This window comes from Xiphophorus couchianus, chromosome 17, assembly GCF_001444195.1.
Source record: "Xiphophorus couchianus chromosome 17, X_couchianus-1.0, whole genome shotgun sequence".
Lineage (NCBI taxonomy): Eukaryota > Metazoa > Chordata > Actinopteri > Cyprinodontiformes > Poeciliidae > Xiphophorus > Xiphophorus couchianus.
The window spans coordinates 9,211,925-9,228,500 of NC_040244.1; the positions used below are offsets into that span (position 1 = coordinate 9,211,925).

Consider the following 16,576-nt stretch of genomic DNA (forward strand, 5'->3'; position numbering starts at 1 on the left):
AACTTATTTACCACCCAATTTGATCAAAATACAAGCTTTACTATTATTTCACTTATAATGTGGGAAAAAATTTTTAAGTGAAATAATCTGAAAGTGGAACTAGAACCTTTTCATCAATGTTAAAGCATTACTGATTTAAAACAAACTGCAGTATCTTGCTCAAATGTTAGTTGAAAGTTTGCCATTTACAAGAATGCACTGCTTCTGTTCAAAAACAACCAAACAGATCCAGGAGAAAGGTCTTAACGCTGTCAATCAATGTAGTGTACACGCTGCTCAATGGGCTAATGGAGGAGAAACAACAGATATGTTAAAAAAAAAATCTTTATAAGTTACCTAATGCAGCTTTAAGTGTACTTGGTTATTTGAATTAAAGTTAAATTAGATCTACTGTGTAAGATTTTGTGTTTTTGCAGTGAAGGGCAGGAAACCTTCCAGGGATGAACCCCATTAAACAGGATTGGTGGGATGCTCACATTCATGGCTCATTATGGCTGACCCCAGGCTTTCTCTCTCTGAATTTTATCCTTTTCTCCTCTGTCTCTGGCTGTAACCTGGACTAAGCCATGCTGAGGTGTTCACCCAGGCCTTTTGTTCGCATTGAGAAGTCAGCAGCTCCATCAGTCGATTCTAAACGGGATGCTGCTTTGTTCCTGCGCTTTGTTTCCACCATCCTGTGGAGAGTGTGTCATCTCTTTGGACTCAATTTCTGTTTCCTGACCTCATGCAGTGCTAGTTATTCACTTCTAAAAGACTGTTATGTTCAAACTTAGAATAAATAATATGTGTTGGAAGTTTCAAGTAGAAATACTGCTACACATGCAAAGCTCCTTTTTAATTTAGCACATCGTGTGAGCCAAACCATTTTTTCCAATAGTTTTCTTCAGTCAGAATGGCCATGTCATATTTTATGTGACTCTTACATCATTAGATGCATTTCCATTGACCGTAAAATTGAGCAATTTGGAAATATGAAAGTAAATTTGCCTTATGGAAACACTCCAGATTAGAAAATTTTTTTTCCAGAAATAACTTTTTTTATTTGGATGAGGTGGTTTTCCTGCTGTTTTTAAATTTATGTATACTGCAAAACCTCAATGGAAACACTTTTTTCCCATCACGCCTGTCATGTTACCAACAACCGTATGTTACTACTGGTGGAAATGATGAAGAAGACGGCAGGAAGTTGTTACATAGTTATTGGCTATTGACTTGAGACATGCGTCATAATTCTGCACCAGAACAAGACAGCTGCAATTAAACAATGGCTGCAGCAAACAGGTCTGTCACTTTTAATGGAGTCAAACAATGCAAAGACAGTGAAGTACTTGATTGAGACGTTGTCGATTGCTCAACAACTCTAAAAATTAATTGATCTAAACCATAAATCAACCAATCAGCTTTATTTGTATTGCAAATTTCAGGAACAAGGCAGCTTTGTGTCATAAAAACACAAAACTTAAGGCGTTCCATTAAACGTGTTTTTAAAGCAATTCTAAACAGCTGGGTTTTTAGCCTTGATTTAAAGGAACTCTGTGGTTTGGCTGTTTTGCAGTTTTCTAGAAGTTTGTTCCAGATTTGTGGGGCATTGAAGCTGAATGCAGCTTCTCTAAATAATATAAATCAATCAATAAAGTTTATTTGTATAGATTATTTCAGCAACAAGGGATTTCAAAGTGCTTTACATCATAAAAACACACACAAAAAAATACAAATTCATAGAACACAGTCAACATTATCAGGCGGAGTCGTTGCACATCAAAATATTGATTATGTTTAATTTATAATGTTTCAAAAGCAACTCTGAACAGGTGGGTTTTTAGCCTTGATTTAAAGGAACTCAGTGTTTCGGCTGTTTTGCAGTTTTCTAGATGTTTGTTCCAGATTTGTGGTGCATAGAAGCTGAATGCTGCTTCTCTAAACAGTGGCATAAATGTTTTCTTAATCAGTGAACTGCTGTGAGACGTCCATGTTCTTCTAAAGTCTGATTGCGGTCACATAAAATTTACAATTTCTAGGGAAATACACATGAAAATGTTAAGAGTTTGCTATTTAAGATGGATTTCAGTTCAATAATATATCCACTAAGCAGAAAGTTGCTCATAAGGTTTGAACCTGGAATCATGTACTTATTGTGCGTCCTTACATCTGACCCCAGCTCAGTGTTTCAGCTTGGTGTTTTATGCCTGCTACCTTAATTAAACATTGATTAAATGCCTATTAATGAGCGCCGACTCCCAGGCAGGGTGTAATCAGGTGAAACGGAGTTAATAAAACATCCAGTGTGGAGCTCAGGAGAAAAAGGAAGGACTCCCCTGAGAAAGACTGACAGATGGCAGCAGGAATCACCACAGAGGACAAAGCAGAGTGGATAACACAAACCAGCAACCACTTTGGTGATTACTTCTAAATTGGTAATTTGATCTGCCCCTTTCCCACCTACTCATTATTGATAACGCCGGCCATATTTGACCATATTTCCCCTCCGCTGCCGGCTTAAACTGGCAGCTTCCTGAGGAGCCTGCTCTGCGTTCACCAGATCGAGATGAAGTTTTAAAAGTGGGGATGCATCCTGTTGACACATACACGGTGGAAACCCCATCTGCCAGGAATCTCCCTAATCTCATCATCTGGATTGAGCAGGAAAAAAGGAGCAGCAATCACTTTAGGTGAACTCTCTGTGGGATTATGTCTCCTTTTGGAGATGATGGGTCAAGTGAGGACATCAGAGACAGAGCAACTCCATCAATTAATTCAGCTGTGATTGAGCTGATGAGGCAAAACCTTTAACTTTATGTTTTGATTTAAAATGTAGTGTTTTGATGCTTTTTCAAGGAAATGGAAAAGTTGAAAAGCATCATTTGAGATGGTGATCCCAGTCTGTTTTCTCCCAAAAATCCCACAGCGATCTGGTTGCAGTGACCATCTGTCAACTTGGAAATAGTAATTAGTTACTAATTACTTCCACAAGACAGCAATCCAGTTACATAAGTAATCATCTTTAAATGTAATTCACTACTTTACTATAAATGATGCACAATCTAAATAAGCAATAAACCTTTTATTCTTCATATTCCATCAAATAAAATGTATTCAAATGAAACCGGGTCATTTTGTTTCACTCTTTTAACTTCATACCTATTGAATCACCAAAAATTTTATGAAATGCAACAATCTTTTATTGATGAATTTTGTTAAATATATTAAAACCTGTTCTGTGTATTTTAAGAAAATCTGTTGAGCTGCATTTCTAACTACTCCACCATATAAAATACTATTTATTTGTGCTTACCGTCCTAGTATGCATGCAGTTAAGTAACAGTAATAACATTTTTATGGAATTGTAACCCCTTACTTTCTTCGTTCCCTGAGGAAAGTAATCGGATTACAGTTACTCTTGTCAGTTCAGAGGAGTGGTGGGTTGACTTGCAGCCTCAACCCTTTCAGAAATTGCTCAGAAACAACCGTAAAGTGTCCAAGTCCATGCCTGGACTGTTTTTTTAGTTAGAGAGAAACATATTCAATAAACATTAAAATTTGAGATACTAGAACCATAAAAAACATTTTTTTTAATGTTTCTAGTAACATTGAATGTCTTCATACATTTCTGCTATTCATTTTAATCTCAAGTTTAAGTTTTTCAAACATTTTGAAGTTTTTCTTTCTTCCTTCAGTTTTGCTTTCTTTCTGTCCTGTCCTTATACAGAACATTGAAACATGCAATATGAACAAGCATGGACATATTGTAGACCTACAACTTTTTACTTATAAGATCAGGCTGCTGCTGACAAAATGCCTAAACATACTTTATTACTTTATTACTGGCTGATTGGGAGCCGTCAAAATATGGTAAAAAAATAAGTGAAAGTTTGTGATTTATCCTCCAATTCACTTCGGCTTTTTGCTGTCTGTCATTATTACTTTGTCTCTAATTAAAGCGGCTTCTAGGACAGAATAGTTTGTGACATTGGTGCCATAATTTGACTAATCATACGTTAAAGCCACTGCACAATCAGAGATGGTCAGACCTGATGCTGCCCTCTAGTCTTCATTTGTTGGACTTGCAGGTTTTCTGTCCTCAGCGGACAAGAGATCCACACTTCAGAGTAAACACCAATAAAGTCTTAATGTCCTCCACCTTGTGACCTCCTCTTGCCCCCCGTCACCATCTCTGTTTCGGGGTTACGGCCCATGAATGAAGGGTGAGTTCAGGGAGGACCTGCTCTGTTGCTCCCTGCAGTGGATCGACTTGAGCTGACTCAGCTTCTATGAGCTGCAAAGAGAGATGGATGAGTTTTTGGTTTGTGTCCATCTTGATGGACGAGTTAACGCACTGCGTCCAGCTCCACAGGTCGCACCGGTCACATCACCACTGTACTATCCTGAAGATGTTGAGTAAAGACAGGCTACAGATGTTAGAAAGGTCCGAGTGGGAGAGTAGTTATACTTGTATTTTATAACTTAAAATACAACCATTAGATGTAAAGGAACACATTTCAAAATGTTGGTTTAGTGGTATAACACCAGCAATAATAAAAAAGTTGGTTTTGTTCAATGTCAAGCCGTTGAACAATTTATATCTAGAAGATATTAGATGCTCATATTTATGTTGTTTAAAGGGGACCTATTAAGCAAAATTCACATTTTACACTTTTTTGTTCTTCCATTTGGGTCTTGACTGCTTTTAAAAGCACTTAAAAAACATCGAGACATTTTTTTCTTTGCTATTAGTTAAAGTTTTTTGGTGTCTGGAAAATGAGCCATTTCAAAAATTTGGAATGTAAAGTCACAAATGAGCAGGCACAACCCCAGTGAAGCCAGCCTGTTACCTAGCAACCACAGCAGAGTTCCGCCCGTTACCTAGCAACCGGAGGAGAGCTCTAGTAGATTTGTACAATGTCTGCTGTAAAAGACAAGTGTTTTGTTGTTGACTCACCGAACAGAAACCATTTTCTGCTTTCTTGAGTTACAACACTTTTATGTGTTGAGTTTGGGGGCGGGGCCAGCAGCAGCGTATTTTAATTTAAAGTGACAAAGCATTCTAAAATGGCTCATCCCAAAAGGAGCTCAACTTACACAGAACTGAATAGGCTGAAATTTTATCATTTAAGAATGATTTTGTACGATAAATGTAATGAACAGCAGAGATGAGATCCTGAGGCCACCAAATCGGATCCCCTCAACACCTTGGCTGCGCCTAGAAATTCTGTCCATGAAAGTGATGAACAGAATCGGTGACAAAGGGCAGCCCTGGCGGAGTCCAACTCTCACCGGAAACGAGCCCGACTTACTGCCGGCAATGCGGACCAGACTCTGACACCGGTCATACAGGGACCTGACAGCCCGTATCAAAGGGCCCGGTACCCCATACTCCCGGAGAACCCCCCACAGGGCTCCCCGAGGGACACGGTCGAACGCCTTCTCCAAGTCCACAAAACACATGTAGACTGGTTGGGCGAACTCCCATGCACCCTCCAGGACCCTGCCGAGGGTGTAGAGCTGGTCCAGTGTTCCACGACCAGGATGAAAACCACACTGCTCTTCCTGAATCCGAGGTTCGACTATCCGACGGACCCTCCTCTCCAGGACCCCTGAATAGACCTTGCCAGGGAGGCTTAAGAGTGTGACCCCTCTATAATTGGAGCACACCCTCCGGTCCCCCTCCGATCTCATCTCTGCTTTTCGCAGATGATGTGGTCCTTTTGGCTTCATCAGATCGTGATCTGCAGCTCTCGCTGGATCGGTTCGCAGCCGAGTGTGAAGCGGCCGGGATGGGGATCAGTGCCTCCAAATCCGAGGCCATGGTCTTGAGCCGGAAAAGGGTAGAGTGCCTTCTCCGGGTCAGGGGGGGTGTCCTGCCCCAAGTGGAGGAGTTTAAGTATCTCGGGATCTTGTTCACGAATGGGGGAAGAAGGGAGCGGGGGATCGACAGGCGGATTGGCGCAGCGTCTGCTGTCAAGCGGGCGCTGTACCGGTCCGTCGTGGTGAAGAGAGAGCTGAGCCAAAAAGCGAAGCTCTCGATTTACCGGTCGATCTACGTTCCCACCCTCATCTATGGTCATGAGCTTTGGGTCATGACCGAAAGAACGAGATCGCGGATACAAGCGGCCGAAATGGGTTTTCTCCGTAGGGTGGCTGGGCTCTCCCTTAGAGATAGGCTGAGAAGCTCAGTCATCCGGGAGGGACTCAGAGTAGAGCCGCTGCTCCTTCACATCGAGAGGAGCCAGTTGAGGTGGCTTGGGCATCTGGTCAGGATGCCTCCTGGACGCCTCCCTGGTGAGGTGTTCCGGGCACGTCCCACCGGGAGGAGGCCCCGGGGAAGACCCAGGACACGCTGGAGGGACTATGTCTCTCGGCTGGCCTGGGAACGCCTCGGGATTCCCCCGGAGGAGCTGGAAGAAGTGGCTGGGGAGAGGGAAGTCTGGGCCTCCCTTCTGAAGCTGCTACCCCCGCGACCCGACCTCGGATAAGCGGAAGAAGATGGATGGATGGATGAAATGTAATGAACATGTTTTGTAAAACCCGACTTCTCCTAACCTGTTCACGGAAGAATAATAGGTCACCTTTAATGTTTGCTTTAGCATTAATGCTACAAAATATAAGACAACCTCTTGAAATCACTGTCTCTTTGTTGCTCTATTCTCATTTGGTCTTTTTCTTCCTCCTCTTTAGAGGCCGATGTACATCTCTTTTGTCACTAAGGCCATTCTGTGGGATAGAGGAGGCTGCCACCACACTGTAAGTTAATCTATTCTGTAATAACAACAACATAGCTAATCGTATAAACATAGTAACAACAAACTGCTTATAGTTTATCTTTAATACTATTGTTATAAACTCTGTTAGAAAATGATTTGAAGAAGATTCCTGCTGTTGTTTTACTGATAACCTGAGCTGAGTGATGAGTTAGAAGTAAAATTAAACAAATTTTTATTGGGTTGATTTTAAGATTTTACTAAGAAAGATCTTGTTTGCAACCTTAATTTTAAGCTCTTATCTTTATTTAAATGTCTTTATTGAAAATTTTTTTGATTCAGTTATTGTCAATAATCTTAACCCAGACATTTCCCTGACCTTAGCTATTATATTTGAATTTATTTATTTCAAACTGTTTTTTTTTTAAACAAGAAAACAAGCTATCAGTAGAACAGAGAAAACATGTGCATAAATAACCAAGAACAAGGTAACTTGTTTACCACTTTTATGGTTGAAAGGGAGTAGGAAAAAGTGAACACTTATTTAATCCTACCCTTTATCAATTTAATAAAATATATTACATAATGACTCAATAATTATCAAAACTTTATTAAAACCAAGTTCTAATATTCATGTGCTAGTCTAGACTCTTCCTAACTTTAACCTTAACCAAAACCTAATTCACACGGGACCCCTGACCCTTTACGATCGCATTAGGACTGGTCTTTGGTCTCCATTAGGCCTCCATTAGTTTAGTAAATACACCAGAAATGGTTCTTAATAACAAGTACACACACACAGACTCAAACTCCCAGTCTCCACCTCTTCCATTTGCTAAACGGAGGCTGGGAGTGGATGCACCATCATTAACGGCGACGTTTCCATGGTTACATTAGAGCCGCGTGGGCTGCCTTCCTGTCTCGGCCTCTGGTTCTGCAAATAAAGTCGTCAGACAAAGTGGCCCGCTTGCTCTTCCAGCCTCATTTACATCCTGAACTGCTTTCTGCATTCAGAATCTCCACCAGCCCCGTTATCTGACATTCTGCCGCTTTGCTGAGATCCAGCTGTACCTCATAAATCAGGAGGAGCATTGTGACTGTAAAACCACTCCTGTCATACAGCGGCACGACTTCTGCTAGAAGGGCGTCGATGTCTAAACATGGAGGAGGCCAACGAGAGGCTTTTCACCCAGCAACCTGCTTTGTGCTGGCAGCTGAAGTCCTTCAGGGTCGCACGGAGAAGCGATGCAAGTAGGAATACGCAAACAATGCAGAAGTTCACCAATTTAACCCTGAGCAGCAAGTTTGTCCTCCCAAAATATTCTTGAAAGAGCAAAACACTGAATCCAAACCCTGAAATCTGGGTTTTCAGCACAACTTACATTAGCTGTGTTTCCGTTAACAATGAAATTACAAACAAAATTCGCTGAATGGAAACACGCCAACTTCGACATCACTATTTTTCTTAAAAGTTTCTGCACATGAGGAAGAGCTTTCATTTAATTCATCTTAATATTTTTTTTAACTCTACTGAACAGTAAAGATTTATTAGCTAACCAAGATATTTGCACATTCTTGATCAACTTTTATTCTTTAGAGAATCGTAATTCTCTAAAGAATATTTACTAAATATTACATTTTCTAAATATAACAATAATATGTTCTAAATATTATTTTTAGAGAATAATTTATTCTCTAAATATAATATTTTTATTTGGAGAAAATAAAAATATTGTCTCTAACAAGGTTTTGTTTTCCTTAAAATAAAACCTACCAAGGTTAGGTTAAATAACCTAAACTTGTTAGTTTAACAAGTCGTTGTTAAATTAACGGCCTAATTAAAATATTTGAGAAAAGATTCATATTTTCTCTAAATATATTAATATTTTCTTGAATTTTTTTTCCTAAATATTTATGAGAAAATATTAATATTTTTCTTCCATTAGAGAAAATATTAATATTTTCTATATTTTCTATAAATACTTTTGAGAAACTATTTCTCAGAAAATATGTTTTCTAAATATTCAGAGAAAATATCAATTATTTTCTCTAATTATAATTATGTAGAGAAAAAAACATTAACTGATTCTCAGATTTATTTTCGAAGTAGCCGAAGGGAACATTTAAATGTTTACTTTATAAAGTCTGAAATACAAATAATTTCCGTGTATTTTCTTTTTCCACACATAAGTAAAATTCGAAGTTTCTCCAAACTTTGCCAAAATCAGTTCGCACAGCAGAGAAAACAACGTTAAGGGTTCAACTCTGATGACACGGTAGTCAGCAGATTTGCTGAGAAGCCCCAGCTAAGTGAATTAGAGGCTCTTCCAGAGGAAGGCATTTCCAGCAGTGACAGTACATTGGACCGCACTTTCTGCAGACACCCATTACCGCGGCGTGGGCTCCTCTGGGCCCTCGCAGGACCCCAGGAAACAGGCTGACCTCCTGGCGTCAGGCAGCCCACACTCTGTCCTCACACAGCCAGAACTGGCTAATGTCATTACGGGCCTGTTTGTGCTCAACAGCTCCCTGATTGAGATGCACAAGTGGCGCTGCTCGATGAATGTAGGAAGTCTATTAGTTACTCCGAGTCCCAGATGGTCTGCCTTGCGTGTGCAGCCCCCCTCCTCAACCAACCACCCACCTCCAAAACACATAAGCATCGATAAGCAGACACACACACGCATGCACACACTTAATTACGCTGCCTCCGAGTGAACCCTCTGACAGGCGGACGGCTATGAGCAAAGACAGAAGTGTGTCTATGTCCCAAAGGCTGCAGGGACAGAGAATTCTTCACAGAGCTGATGCACAAGAAAGCCAGGCTTACGGCCTAACAAGGTTAAACCCCTGAAAAAGAGAGACTTTTTAAAACATGGAGATTTGTGTTTCTGTGGGGTGTAATTGGCTTTGCTGCAGGGATGGAGGGGGGCCGCTGGCGAGAGGCAATGTGGGGGCCGACGACAGTGGGGAGCATTGTGGAGTCCGGCAGATTCAGGGGGGTAAATCTGATTATCAGCTCGTGTCAGAAGCCAGGCCCAGATGCAGCTTAGCGCTCGCAGAAACTTTATACTTTCAATAGAAAGACAATGAGAGTTGCAGAAGCTCCTGGAAACCTTTAATAACATTAAAAAACACCAATGACAAACATCAAGATGCACCAGTCAGACTGGTTTCATGTTAAAAGGTGGATTCACTCCAGTCCTGTTTGGTTCGCTTCAGTCAAACTTCTATTCGTCTGCCCAGAAAGTCCAGTTCGTCTGCCCAGAAAGTCCAGTTCGTCTGCCCAGAAAGTCCGGTTCGTTTGCCCAGAAAGTGCGGTTCGTTTGGGGAGGTGTGAACGCGCAACAGAACTCTGGTCCACCTAAAAGTCAAAATATCGGTGAACTGATGTGGTTTGAATGCACATGTGAACGCTAACCGGACCAGAAACCGCTCCAAAAACAGGAAATGGACTACAGCACAAGGCATTCTGGGTAAATACAACATACAGTCTCTCATCCATCTGTTTATCCGTCATTTGCACAGTTATTTGTCTTCATCCACCCTTCACAATAATTAAGCACCTGTCATCCATCCATCCGTCCACTCATCCACCCATCTAACCAAGCATCAGTCTGTCCCTTTTTCCATTCATTCTTCCACCTATCCATCCATTTATGTCTCTATCTATCCATCTTTCTTTCTCTCTCTGTTTTTATTCTCTCTATTTCTACCCATCCCTCTTTCTCTATTTTTCTCTAGCACTATCTATATCTTTCTCTCTGTGTATCTCTAGCTCTCAATCTTTTTCTATTTCTTCATCTATCTTTGTCTCTATCTCTCTCCATCTATTTTTCTCTCTCTATCCCTCCATCTATCTCTCTGTCCTTATCTTTCCATTTCTTTATGTTTCTATCACTATCTTGTTATTTTGCTCCACATTTTGTTTTTGTTCAACTTTTAAATTTTTTAAGTTATACATCCAATAACCAATAATAATAAAAATCTCTAATAAAAATCACAGTTTTCATGTTTTTTGATTAAACTGTTGTAACTTTAGTATTAAATAATGCTCAGTCCTGCTACGCAGAAACCCAGCTGTTCACATCTGGCCTCAAACCTCCTTCATCCTGATCGTCCTGAGTGATGAGGATGAGGAGGAGGCGGGGGGACAAAGAACGTGGACAGGCGCGTCTCTTGTTCACTCCTTACTTCTCCCTCTTTACATCGCAAGAAAGCAAATCTTTCAACCCTCTGAAAAAGAACATGGCGGAGGGATTTAAGAGCTGATCCTCTCTGTGTCAGTCAGACGGTCTCCCTCCTTCTTCTGCTCCTCCTTTCCTCAGAAACATTTTCTTTTTTTTAAGCAAGTGGAGCTGAACTTTGTTTTAGATTAAGCTTAAATCCAAGGCAAATAAAAGCCAGTGGGCCATTTATTACGACTGTTTCCTCTCTGAATGAGTCACTGGCACCACAGATTTGGGACAAACTGGTTTTCACTGGTTGATGTCCACATGGTTTTATTTACCCGCTTTTATTTCCCTGGAAGATATTCTGAATTTTTATCACCTGGAAAATAATTTTCTGCTTCTTTCTCTACTTTTAGAGGAGGCAGGTTTTCTTTCAGGAGAACTTGTTTTTAAAGTAATTACTTATATCAACACAAGGGGGCAGCAGTGACAAGTTATGTTATAAAATACTGTAAGTGAAGAACTATACTCCCAGATGGTAATGAGTTATCTCTGATTTGAATATTATGTTTATATTAATTCATTTTAGAAAGAAACTCAATTTATTCATTTCATATTCATTTATTGCTTTGAATTCTCTCTCAGCATTAAAAAAAAAACTTTTTACAGAATTTCTCAAAGCTCGATCTGCCTTTGTTACTCTTTAATGAAATACAGAAGTAGCATATTATATAATAATATGTATCCAAAAGTTATTTTGTGTTTTTTCATGAATGAAAATCTTACATTTTTTGGTTATTTAATACAGTTTTACTTCTAAATGTTTATTTTTTAATTTAATTACTATTGTTATTTTACAATCATACAGTTTTCTATAAAGCTTTTTGTTTTACTTTTCAATAAATACTTAAAATGTCAAACCAAAATTGTCCAGAAATCTAATTAAAATAGTAAAGATAAGGTGGATTATAAATAAGAGTGGTAATAAATGCAGTAGTATTTAAAATGTATACATGCAAGTATTTATTTATTTTTGTTGCTATTTTTCCAGTTTTAACTTTTTTGTTGCTATTTTTATTTAATTATTGTAGTTTTTCCACAATCATGTTGTTTTCTAATAGTTAAAAAAATTACACAGCAATAATTGAAAAAATATATATATTTAAAATTATCCAATTAAGATAGGAAAAGACTAGGTGGATTATGCATAAAAGTGGTATTAAATGCTTTTTGTACGGTTATTCTTTGTTTTATTTACTTTTTTCCCCCTATTTCTTCTGTTTTAACTTTTTTGGTGCTATTGTTATTTAATTATTGTAGTTTTTCCACAATAGAGTTGTTTCCCCAACTAGTAAAATAATTTTTTTTAATAAAATGTCAATAAATAAAAAAAGCTTCAAACCAAAATTGCCCATTTAAAATGGGAAAAGACAAGGTGGATTATGAGTAAATAAATGCATTTTATAACTATATTCATGAGGTTATTCTGTTTTTTATCATTTTATTTCTAGGTATATGAATAATTGAGAATAATAAGAAAAAATGTTTAATTTAAAATTTTATTTATTATAAAATGTTTGTATTTAAGCCGCAGATCCATTATGACCGCCGTCCCCCAGCTGTGTGTCCTCGGTTTCTGTCCCACATGAAGGCTCGTCCTGAGGACTTCCACCCTCCTTGTTACCTTAACAATAATCACCAGCAGCAGCTTCCGTCTGAGGGGAGGATGCAGCGTTTTAACCTTCCTCCTGCCTCACAGACTGACTTTCTTCTGGGTAAGTTGATTAAACCATCTGGCGCTTTTACACCAGCAGCCTCTCATTCCTTTTGTTCTCCTCTGAGCAGTCAAGACGGAGGCCACCAAGTCCGTCACTGGATCTTAATCCCTGCTTTTGGTTCTAGTTTAAAGTTTAAATCAGACAGGATGTCCCCACAGCGCCGCCCTCCTGGTGGACCTCTCTCTCTCTCTCTCTTTCTGTTGAAATCAGTTTTCTGCCGCTCCTTTCAGATGTGAAGGTATTTTTCCTTGCTCACACCTTCGCTCCCCAGTCGGACGCTGCTTTGCTGTGTGAAAATGTGTGTGTGTGCAGCAGAGGGAGGGCGCATTTCTCCGCTCCGAGGTCCAATACTAATTATTCTGCCATATGGTGGCTGGCTCCCTCACAATCATCCTTGACCCTCCTCCCTAAAGAATCATGCTGCGCCCAATGCCATGGCTTTGCACTCTGACACATGTCATTCATATGCACATTAGTACACACACCAGTTCACATTCAGCTGTGTGTGTGAGCACAACAGATGGGAATGGCAGGGTATTGGAAAAAGGAGTGCAGAAATGTGGCCTTCACTGCGTTACTCTTCCGATTGATATTTTAACAATTTTATCAATACATTCTGGCACAACCGGCCCTTCAGATTTTTGATATGGCTCAAAATTAACACCTCAGCTTTAAATAGAATAGATTATATATAAAACCGTACGACATTTGAGTAAGAGTAAAAAGGTTCCCAAACAGTGTAAACAAATATTTGTTTTGTCAGAGTTTATTCCATTTTTATAGTCTAAATCTATCAATTAAACTCTGTTTATTTCATGAACTTCGTCTTATTTCTGGCTGTATTTAGTTTGTATGTCTTCAGCAAAAACAGAAATATGGATTTATGGCATGTTTTGTAGTACTTACACCAATTATTTACAGATAATTTGCCAAAAATGTAAATGAAAGGTATAAATATTCAAGCCCTGAAAACACTGAAAGTCTGGAAAAGCAACGTTTCCCAAACCTGTGTTGAGAAACGTTGCTTAAAGTTTTAATGTCTGCTCTTTCTGCCGCCCTCAGTTCTGATTACTCTGGTGAATATGGAGTTGGGAAAGTGGCAGCTGCTGCAGTGGGGCGAATTTTTCACTGCTTTTGTTAGCAGGCCAACCCATTCAGCAGGGAAACAGTGTGTCCTCCCCAACTGGGGAAAAGTGTGAATGAGCAAGGCTGAATATCACAACCAGTGGATCTCTGCTTTGCTTCTTTGGACTGTTTTTATTTACATATTTTTCCTAAAATGTGTTTAAAGGTAATTCCAACACTGCTAGAGGACAGAGCAGTGATCAAAGTGTTGATTTGATGAAGAGAAGACACTGCGCTGCTGTTCTTCCTCGTCTCCAGATCCCTCCAATCCCACCTGTATCTCCATCTAGCTTTGGTCCGACTCCTCTCCAACCCGACTCGCCGCACCTCAACCCCAAAACACCAGAAAGCAACTCAAGCATTATACTAACTCCTGAAATACAGCCATCTCCTGCTCTTCCTTGTGTTCCCCCTCAACCTGAAGAAAATGTAGGTCCTGAAAGGGAAACTGTGTTTGAGCCAGTTCCACAGGAGCCGGACTGCGATCTTAGCCTGAAGCCTTCCAGATCGTCATGGTTACCATCGCCTACATCGCTCTCGTTAGAGTCTCTTTCGCATTTAAGTCATCCGTTTTCCACTTTGTTCAGTCGGAGCACCAGCCTCACCAGTGGCAGGACCAGCATCCTGAGCGATCGCACTGCTGGTAAACCTTCACATCAGCATGCTAATGCTAATGCTCATTTTGGATTCTGATTTATCAGTAATAGGACATTTTGAATGATAGTATCCACATGTTTTATGTAGTTTAACATAAAGCATGTAGTTTTATGTAGCTAATGCTGAATGAGCATTAGCATCTTTATGCTAATGCTAATGCTCCTTTTGGGTTCTGAAAAATCCATGCCTGGTCATTTTGAATGATGGTAGCGTCATGTTTTATGCACTTTAACATAAAACTTAGTTTTATGTAGCTAATAATAAATGAACATTAGCTTTGTAATGCTAATATTGGGTTCTGATACGTCCATGCCTAGTCATTTTAAATGCTAGTATCGTCATGTTTAATGTAGTTTTTCTAAAACTGCATAAATAAACGCGCTAAATGAGCATTAGCATTTTAAGTCATCCATCTTCCAGTTTGTTCAGTCGGAGTCGATCAGTATGCTAATGCTCATTGTGGATTCTGATAAATCCATGCCTAGTTGTTTTGAATGATTAATTTGCTTATAAAATGGGGAAAATGTCTTGATGTAAATGACATAATGTCCTAATTAAACTAAAACTTTTTAAAATCAAAATTAAGGAATTATTGACTAAAAATGCTCTTATATCTTACTGAAAAGTTACTTATAAGTTAGTTTTGTCTCATTTCAAGTGGACTAAGATATTTTCACCAAAAACTAGACAAAAATACTTATATAATAAAGTCATAATATTGTAATTATATTATGGATTTATTCTTGTAATACTATGACTATATTTTTTAAAGTTTTCTTTGCATGGCCCTAATACGTTACCATTTTGTTCTTCCTCTTAATTTTGAAGTTTGAAAAGCTTCTCTTAAATATTTTTCTGCTTGATTTGCAGCAGATTTTCTGGACTCCCGTCCTGAGACGAGCGTTGGTTCCTCCACATCGGATCTTCCTCCAGTGATCCAGTCATCACTGGCCTCTTCCTCTCCAACAGAATCAACCTTTAAACAACCATTAAAGAAAAGCACTTATAGATCTACATCTTCGCTCCAAGAGAAAACGTCTGATGAATTTCACCAACCACGCTATCCTAATCCTGCACCTGTTGCTAAATCTACATCAGATGAACCGCAAAGCATCAAACAAATGACAGAAGTTACAGAAAACATCAACCAGGAGACATCGAAGGAGGATGTCACCAGTTTATCTCCTGATAAAGAGCTGAATGAATGCAGGCCGGTTCCACGTTCTGGATCAGGACCAAAGCTGAGCCCGACTCCTCCTCCATCCCAGCTGGATTCACATCACTGGCCTGTGCTGCCTCCCATCTCCCCAAAAAGAGGTAAAAAATGAGCTTGAACATAGCTGGACGTCAAAGCTTGAATCCATAATGAATCCTCAGTAAAACAAAAAACACTGCTTTTCTTTTTCCGGCATGTCAGGGATAGAAAAGATGAAAAGCTGGTACCATTTGATTTTTTTTTGTTGTTTAAAGGCGTGAGGCCCCAACAGTTGAAGTCAGGAGTTTCTCCTGCTCAGCTTTGGTTCCCCCGATGCTTTCTCTATTCTCTAATCCCTGAGAGGGAGACGTGTTGCCGACGGTCATAAATCCACACCGAACCGTCACAATGGAATACCTCGGTGGCTTTCCTGTGGCTGCTAATTTACCGTTCCCAATGGGGATAAAGGACCGGGCCAGTGACATCTGACTTCTCCGGGAACTTTATGAAAGAAAGCAAACAATGTGGAAATTGTGTGGGGATTTTCTCCTTTCTGTCAGAGACGTCTACTGTTCTCTGTGTGGCGCTGTACTGCAGGGGGGCCTCGCTGCATCGCAGCACGCTGTTGTTCTCTTCACAGCAGACACAGAGCGAGTGTCACCAGTTCATTTATTTCTCTGCAGATGGAGGCAAGTGGAGTTCAGAGAGCTTGCAGCGTATGAAGCTCAAAGTTTATTTGCAGTCTAAACATTGGTTTCAACAGCTGCTGGCTGCACAAAGGATCAAATTACAGTCATCAGCTTGAAAAATCATAATTCCAAAGGAGTGTTTGGATGCAAATCATATTGCCATCTGTTTGTCCATTTTTCATTTGTCCATCCTTTAATGTGTTACTCTTCTATGTTCATCTCAGGTCCAGTAGGTTGACTTCACAACACATATTATAACAACATA

At 39.7% G+C, this 16,576-nt stretch overlaps 1 protein-coding gene across 3 annotated transcripts in view; it reads left to right on the forward strand.

Moving 5' to 3' along the window:
• LOC114160688 (histone-lysine N-methyltransferase 2D) overlaps positions 1-16,576 on the forward strand; it is a 69,190-nt gene that overhangs the window by 11,614 nt on the left and 41,000 nt on the right. For all 3 annotated transcript variants that reach the window (XM_028043390.1, XM_028043389.1, XM_028043391.1), the window contains 4 exons: positions 6,673-6,738; positions 12,456-12,642; positions 13,937-14,413; positions 15,298-15,744. In XM_028043390.1, coding sequence (XP_027899191.1) covers positions 6,679-6,738; positions 12,456-12,642; positions 13,937-14,413; positions 15,298-15,744 — 1,171 coding nt within the window. In that variant the 5' untranslated portion in view covers positions 6,673-6,678. The remainder of the gene's footprint in view (positions 1-6,672; positions 6,739-12,455; positions 12,643-13,936; positions 14,414-15,297; positions 15,745-16,576) is intronic.